Genomic DNA, 8,678 nt, shown 5'->3' with positions numbered 1-8,678 from the left:
ATATTAGTCCTCTGTCAGATGTGGGGTTGTTGAAAATCTTTTCCCATCTGTAGGCTGCTGTTTTGTCCTATTGACATTGTCCTTTGCCTTACAGGAGCTTTATAGCCTCATGAGGTCCCACTTGCTAATTTTCAATCTTAGTGTCAGGGCTACTGGTGTTCTATTCAGGAAGTGGTCTGCTGTGCCAATGAGTTCAGGCTAATCCCCATTTTCTCTTCTAATAGGTTCCATGTATCTTGTTTTATGTTAAGGTCGTTGATCCACTTGAACTTGGGTTTTGTACAGGGTAATAGATATGAGTCTATTTGCATTTTTCTACATGCTGACATCCAATTAGACCAGCACCATTTGTTGAAGACAAACATAAAAAGAACTTTTCAGCACCTCATGAAACATTATCCAAAATTGACCACATGTTTGGTCACAGCACAAGTCTCAGCAGGCACCTCTCCTTTCACTGCAGTCTTTTGGTTTGGTTTGGTTTTGGAGACAGAGTTTCTCTCTGTAGACATCGCTATCCTGCAACTCACTCTGTGGACCAGGATGGCCTCGAACTCAGATTCACTTGCTTCTGCCTTAAAGGGGTGTGTCACCACCACTTGGCTTCTACCCTTATTCTTTAGATTGGGGGAAATCATCCTCTATGATTTTTGTTAAAAATATATTTTGTGTCTTTGACATGAATTTCTTCTCCCTCTATCCATATTTATTTGTAAATTGATCTTTTTGTAGTATCCCATATTTCCTGCATGTTTTCTGCCTGTAATTTTTTTTTTTAGGTTTAACATTTTCTTTGACAAAGCTAATCCTTTCTTCTACCTTCTCTTCAACCCCTGATATTCTTTCTTCCATGTTTTGTGTTATGTTTGTGTTGTGTAACAAGGCTTCTCCTGGGGAAGTACAACAACACATCTACTTACCCCAGACAGGGAGCCCATGACAGACCAAACTACAGATGCCACCAAAGTCCACCTTGGTGAGGCAATAAGTTTTATTGGGGTTACTTACAGGAGCATAAATGACTCAAAGATAGCGACATCACTAAAGCTCACCCCAGCATGGGCGACATCTCACAAAATCTGGGAACCCTGGAGCACACTGCACTGCACAGCCTGCAGGCTACTCAACAGGTTAAAGAGCATGCCTTCCGGAGGCTCAGTTGATCTAAACCTGTATAAGGCAGGCTGGCTGGTTTCTGCTGCTTCTGGGTGACTCGTTTGGTCTCAGCATCTTCTCTGCAGCTTGACTTCTTTATTCTGAGAGGGGGGAGGCATACTGAATTTGGTCAGTTTCAGGGACTTCCTGAAGCTATTTTGAGTTGTTCACCTTCCTGCTTAAGGAGTTTCCCTGTAGGATGGTATGCTTCAGTCCTGGAAGAAACCATTACACAACACTTGATGGAGCTTACCTCTGAGGATTTTGTTTCACATCCCAAACATTTCATTTACAGATTTATTTCAATTTGTGTTTTCTTTAGTTAAATTTTTATTTCGTGTCTGGAGTTGTTTTCATTATTTCATTGAACTGTTTGCATTTTTACAGACTTTTTAAAAAATATTTATTTATTTATTATGTATACAGTATTCTGCCTCCATGTATGCCTGCAGGCCAGAAGAGGGCACCAGACCCCATTACAGATGGTTGTGAGCCACCATGTGGTTGCTGGGAATCGAACTCAGGACCTTTGGAAGAACAGGCAATGCTCTTAACCTCTGAGCCATCTCTCCAGCCCCCATTTTTACAGACTTGATTAAGGGATGTATTCATATCTTACCCTCTTTAAGGTTCTTATATTCATAATTGCTGTTTTGGCTTGCACAGGTCTTGACTTGCACTTCCACCGTATGCACTTTCCAGGGCCTGCTGCTTTTTGGTGGAGACACATTGTCTTTGCTGTCTATGTTTGTGTTTTTGTGCTGGGATCTCAGCATCCACGGTACAGTGTCTGACGTGCTTCTTGGTGTCCCTACCTGCTCTTGGTCTGTTCTTTTGGTATTGTTGCCCTCGCTGGATCCTGAGCAACTGCCGTGAGTCTCTGTCAGAGAGTCCTGTGGCTAGTCAGGGAGTGACAGAAAGGAATGGCCTTGGAGGAAAAGCTTTGAGGGTTGGTGAGAAAACGCTAAACTGGGTCTGCTTTGTAAGGTGAAGCCCTCAGGGAAGAGGGACTCCCGCTGCAGAAAGAACTAAGAGTAAATCTGGAAAGAGTGTCAGAGTGCGGGAAAGACTGACCCTAAGCGGCGCCTGTGTTTCCTGACCCAAAGGAACGGAGATGACCTTGAAGAGAAGACTGCCAGCTGGAGAGAAGGGGCTAAGCTGGGTCTGCCCACAGCCAGTGCTCTTAGCCACTGAGCCATCTCTTCGGTTCCTTTTCTATTCCTTTTCATTCCAAAGTCCATAACCCTAGAGAACTTTGTAGTCTGAGGGAGATTTTCTTACAGGGGAGAATTTAGCATTCCAAGTTCATTCCCTGCTGGCTGCTTGAGTAGTAGATTTACAGGGCTCACTGAAGTCCAGAGTTTATTTTCTCTGCCCTGAGTCCCTGTCTTTGTAATTCAGTTGGACTTCTTGACCTGGGCGTGAAGGATTTCCCTTCCCTGTAGAGCAGAAATAGCCTGGAGGCTTTTACAAGCCAGCACCTGAGTTTGCACTTCAGTTCCTCTCTGTGAGCGTAGTTAAAGGGAAGGTTCAGTGACTTTGCAGCACAGGAGAAACACTGCCTTGGAGCTAAGCCTTTACCTTGCTCATCTTACTTTCCCATCAGCCCATCCCTCAGGTCTTGACAGCTAAGGGTGGCCTCACCAAGAGCTTGATGACCATCTCTGTAGCACAACAGAGTCACCTTTCACTTTTCTTAAAACAGCCTCACTTCCCCATTAGAAAGCATTGCCCGTCTAAACTTGATAAGCTGAACAGGCAAGCTCAGAGCAAAATACTGCCCTGGAGGTGATGTCTAGAGAGAAAGGAGGAGCTTCGTGTGTGTGTGTGTGTGTGTGTGTGTGTGTGTGTGTGTGTGTGTGTGTGTGTGTGTGTGTACACAATAGGCAACGCTGCTATACTGGCCTTTCTTACCCTTATCACTACTCTCCCTATTTAAGAGTAAAATTTTTAACTTTTTTTGTTTTGTTTTTGTTTTTGTCATTTTGTTTTTAATTTGATTTTTGTTTTTTGAGACAGGGTTTCTCTGTAGCTTTGGAGCCTGTTCTGGAATTGGCTCTTGTAGACCAGGCTGGCCTCGAACTCACAGAGATCCGCCTGCCTCTGCCTCCCAAATTCTGGGATTAAAGACACATGCCACCACCCAACTTTTCACTTCTTAAAATAGACAAATCTTCTTAATTATAAAAGTGGGGCAGGGATAGCAGAATAATAAAGTAGGGGAAATCAAAGCTTGTCAGGGAAAATATGCAAAGTCATAAAGACATTTCAATGAACTGAGTTAATAAAAGAAAAGCTAAAGTGAATGATTTCTGTGCTTTTTGGTGTTTTAGGCCGGACCAGACGATATTAGGAACTTCGACACAGTCTTCACGGAAGAGGCGGTCCCCTATTCTGTGTGCGTGTCTTCTGACTACTCCATAGTGAATGCCAGTGTTCTGGAGGCGGACGATGCATTTGTTGGTTTTTCTTACGCCCCTCCTTCAGAAGACTTGTTTTTGTGAACAGTCTGAAGTTCAGAAACCATTGGGCAAATCAAGCCTGTGGAGGAGATGGAAACGCCGATTTGTGTGAATATACTCAACTATGTATAACAGTGCCTCATTTTTACATGTAATGTTGAAAACTATGAAATACGTATTTTCTGCTGTACGCAAGAAATAGGGCATTTCAAAGAGCTGAGTTTTGAACTGATTTGTATTCTTGTTTATTAAGCTTATTTTTAAAACTTTAAAGCTATTATTATTCTTAGCATTAACCTATTTTTAAAGATGACTTTTTGCTATTGACTGTTTTTTCCCTGTTAAGTTTACACTAACACATCCAAGATAGACTGTTGTTAATAGTCTGTTACAGCTAAGATAAGATGCATTAATATCTTTATACTTCTATGACTTTTATCATAGCAGAACTATGCAAATGGTACATGGGAGTTTAAGATGATGTCACTGTTTAGAATTTGCTTCTTGGTGAGAGTCGGATGCAAAGGCAGGTTGATGGCTACACACGTGCAGCCCCTCTAAGGCAGAACGAAAAGAGATCTTTGTTTTTGAAACGCTCCGTTCTCACCCATGCATCACGTCTCCTCTCAAGGAGAAGAAAGGATTTGATGGGTCGAGTTTTTGGAATCCCCAAGGAGATGAGAAGTATAAAAATGCTGCCAGATGTTTTTAGTGGTGCCAAAAATAAATGTCTGTCATATATTTATATTATAAATGTTTTCTATTTATGTTCCTTTTGACTCTTTGAAGGTTTAGTACACTGTTGAGTAGGTCTAAACCTTGGTGTCTGTTTTTGCAAATAGCTATTTCAAAACTGCCTTCCTAATCGATCAAGTTTTTAAAATGACAGGAAAAAAAGTAGGTTTCTATAATGTTTACCTAATTATGAATTAAAAATATAAAATAGCAAACCTGGGTCAGTGTAAATGTATGTCACCTACTGCGCTGTAATGAAAGGTAACAGTGGTTTAGCAGATACATGTTCAGTACATACTCGTTTGGTAGTCACAGGGGTCACATACACACGGCCTCATGAAGGCTAACAAGAGTATTCTCTACGTCTAAAGTGCACACCTGCCTCTAGTATCCTCATGCATCTTAGAAAGAGTACAGAAATCTGACCTGAAATCACATGTAAAATAGTGTGTACATCTGTAATGTTGGGTACAGAGATACTATTTAAAAGGGGCTGCTTAGCTTGGGATCCCAGTTCCCAGAGGACAGTTTTTTCAGGCCCTTTAGAGAACAGTATCCCAAGCTCAGCTGCTCTAAGAACTAACTTCCTTTGCACGTGTTTTCTCGACAAAGATCACAGAAGAGTTTCTCACCAGTACCTGCTGGCTTAGATGTGGTCAGCAGAACTGGGACAGGCAGCGCTTGGCTTTGGCAGGTGTTGTTTCTAGCAGGACACTGGACCCTCCTTACAGATGAAATGTTCCGTCTACACTGTACATATTTGATTGGGGGCACTTCTGTAAGACATTACACAGTTTTTTGTTGATTATAAATCAAGACAAAAATTGTACATGTATGTTTTTTTACTTATATCTCTCAATTAAATTGCCAAAAATTAAAGTGCAGTATTGTATTTTTAAGAACAAATTTTAGATTTTTAATGTTTCCTGGATCACAAGAAGTACAGATCTATGTAGTATAATAAAATTATCAGAAAGATTAATGATCAACATCTAATTTCTGTTGTTATTTAAAATTAAAATGAATTAAGTGAATTGTTTTATTTTTTCAATATTTCTAATTATTTTTTATTTATTTTCCTTTTATGTACATTGGTGTTTTGCCATGGGTGTCAGGTCCCCTGGAACTGGAGGTACAGACAGTTGTGAGCTGCCATGTGGGTGCTGGGAAATGAACCCAGGTCCTTTGGAAGAGTAGTCAGTGCTCTTAACCACTGAGTCATCTCTGTAGCTCCAAAGTGGTTTTTTGTGTGTGTGTGTGAGAGAGAGAGAGAGAGAAAAGCTATAAGTCTTAGCAAATTATTTAGGTAGACATGAATTACTGGCTTATTTTATACTGACATATATGGGTCAGGAAACAATGTTCCAAGTTTCTTTTCTCCCATCCTGTGAGTCTTTTCTTAAATATCTGCCTTTTGAACAGTGACTGTGTTATGCTAACTACAGAAACAATCTCAAAGGTCTAAATAAGGACAAGCTACAGTCGGAAGTTAGCCCAGCTTGCCTGTTTGTTTCTAGGGATGTCTTTCAGTGTAACCCAGCCTGGCCCCAAACTCAAGATCCTCTCTGTTTGGCCTCCTCAAACTATGATTATGACCTGTTACTTGGAGCATCTTGAAGTAAGAATTTGTTCTTTTAGGCACTGGCCTCTAAAGGTAACTTTTACTTCCTTGTTTTGTTGCAGATCGTTCTCCTGAGGGCAGTAAAGATTTGTTGCTAGGTGGAGGCCTCTTCCTAGTTGGGGGTCTCCCTGCTGGAGCCTGGTGAGGTAGGAGAGCCTCTTAGTTTCCTTCTGGGGCAATCGCCTTTACTTCCCCAAAGTCCCTCCTCCGGTATTTTCCTAGGGAATTTGTTGTACCCATGAGTTTTGAGAACACAGTAATATGAAACCAAATCATGAGTTCCTAGGGTCTGAGTGTCTTGAAACAAGTCACGTTGTGTCAAAGGAATTAACAGGCAAAAGAGCCGTAACACCTGGGATATGTCTAAGAATACTGGGCGGGGCTAGAGGGCAGAATCCAAAGTTAAGAGCACTTGCTGTTCCTGCAGAGGACCTCCTAGGTTGGTTCCCAGTACTACCTGGTGACTCTAAATAGCTTGGCTCCAGTCCTAGGGACTCCGACCCACTCTGGCCTCCTCGGGCACCAGGCGTGCACATGGTGCACATCCTCACATGTACACACAAAATACAAATCTTCCAAATTTTAAAAAGTATATGGGTTCGGGAGCTGGAGAGATGGCTCAGTGGTTAAGAGCATTGCCTGTTCTTCCAAAGGTCCTGAGTTCAATTCCCGGCAACCACGTGGTGGCTCACAACCATCTGTAATGAGGTCTGGTGCCCTCTTCTGGCCTGCAGACATACATGCAAGAAGAGCATTATGTGCGTAATAAATAAATAAATATATATTTTTTTAAAGTATATGGGTTCTTTCCTACTTTTCGTATTTATTAAAATGATATTAAATGTTCTTCACTTCGCTGATAGAATTCCAGTTGGAGGTTTATCTCATTTACGTCGCATGTTTCTAGTTGCTTGACAGATTCTATAATTGTTCGTTTGCCGTCGTTCAGACACATTCTTTAGTGGGTAACAGATTGTATGCAGATAACTTTTCGGGGTGGGCAGGGTAGGTCAGCAGGGAAGGACACTTGCCACCAAGGCTGATGACCTGATTTCCATCAATGAAACTCACAGAGTGGGAGAGAACCACAGTTGTCCGCTGACCACCAGGTGCACCGCATACACAGATGTAAATTTTGAAAACGTTTTTCGATTCTATAATGTTCACTTTTATACAAGCAAATGAACTAAGAAAGGAAAATGCTGCACTGTCTTCAAATACAATTTTTGAAAATTTGACCAAATTGCGACAGTAGAGAATAATTTTAATCAACACTCCACCAAAAAAGCAAAGATACTAAGAGTCGTTCTACAGCAGTGAAGTGCTCAACGAATCCTACAGTCAAAAAAGTAACCACCTTTTACATGTGGTTGGTTTACAGGATGAATGTTAAGGCAGTAAGGTAAGCCGCTCTTTAGCCCCGCCCACCAGAACCACACTTGTTTGGCGACTTCACAAATCCTGTCTTTACTCCAAAGTGATATCTAATTTTTTTATCATAAATTCTCTCTTGGCAGAATATGCATCTCATAGGCTCATTGTTTCTCACACCCACTGTACTCTGAGCAATTAATAAAAAGAGGTATTCAGTATTTCTACTTTAGTTTTGGTTAAATATTTGTGGGAACGTCTACAAAGAGTTGTCAATATTTAAATGTTTTTGTTTTAGTAGTTAACCCGTGGAATGCAGAAGGTGGAAATATGGTACCACAGACCACACAAATGGCCAATTGGAATCACTGTTGGTCTTTTTCAGTTCTTTTTAGATAGTAAATACAGCCTTGCTGTTAGGTTTTTCTGTGATCCAATGGTAGCAATGAGTCACTCAAAAATCCCAGCTTATGGGCCAACGAGTTAGTTCAGCAATAATAATGCTAGCCACCATGCCTGATGAGCTGAGTTTGAGACCCAGGACCTACATGATGAAAGAGAATTGACACCTCCAAGTTATCCTGTGACATCCACATGTTCTCTGACATGGATACACATACACAGTAAATGTCATATTTTTAGTTACAGCATATGATCTGTAAGTATTGATTGGTGGTAGAATGCTTGCCTAGTATCCCCAAGGTCCTGGGTTCGGTTCCCAGCATGTATGTATACATATATGCACACATTAGTTTACTGTGTTAATCATCTGTTGATGTTGATCACTAATACTTGTTTATCTATTAATTTTAAAGACTTTTTAAAATGTTTATGTAGGGGGCTGGAGAGATGGCTCAGTGGTTAAGAGCATTGCCTGCCAAAGGTCCTGAGTTCAATTCCCAGCAACCACATGGTGGCTCACAACCATCTGTAATGGGGTCTGGTGTCCTCTTCTGGCCTTCGGGCATACACAGAGACAGACTATTGTATACATAATAAATAAATAAATATTTTTAAAAATAAAAAATAAATAAAATGTTTATGTATATATACACCACATGTATGCAGGTGTTATCGGAGACCAGAAGAGGGGTCAGATCTGAGACTGGAGGTACAGGCACTTGTGAAGGATCTGACATGGGGTGCTGAACTCTGGTTTTCTGGAAGAGCAACAAGTGCCCTCAACTACTGAGCCATCTCTCTAGCTCTGATTGTTAATCTTAACTGAGAACATTAGCTCAAATACAAAAGAAAAAGAATCTGAGGTACCTTCTGATGAATGGGCCAGTAGCTGGATGATTTCACCAGTTACCTGGATTTTTTTTTTTTTTTTT

The 8,678-nt window shown here is 41.1% G+C and overlaps 1 protein-coding gene across 1 annotated transcript in view; it reads left to right on the top strand.

Moving 5' to 3' along the window:
• The window catches only part of LOC101986401 (serine/threonine-protein kinase Sgk3), a 48,862-nt gene extending 44,491 nt beyond the window's left edge, over positions 1–4,371 (top strand). Inside the window, exon 15 of the mRNA XM_013351788.1 lies at positions 3,489–4,371. Coding sequence (XP_013207242.1) covers positions 3,489–3,659 — 171 coding nt within the window. The 3' untranslated portion in view covers positions 3,660–4,371. The remainder of the gene's footprint in view (positions 1–3,488) is intronic.
• Positions 4,372–8,678: the final 4,307 nt, after the last annotated feature.

The sequence above is a fragment of the Microtus ochrogaster genome, linkage group LG5 (genome assembly GCF_000317375.1).
Source record: "Microtus ochrogaster isolate Prairie Vole_2 linkage group LG5, MicOch1.0, whole genome shotgun sequence".
Taxonomy (NCBI): Eukaryota; Metazoa; Chordata; class Mammalia; order Rodentia; family Cricetidae; genus Microtus; species Microtus ochrogaster.
Note: the sequence above shows the minus strand (reverse complement) of the source record. Positions and strands in the feature narration are given on the sequence as shown.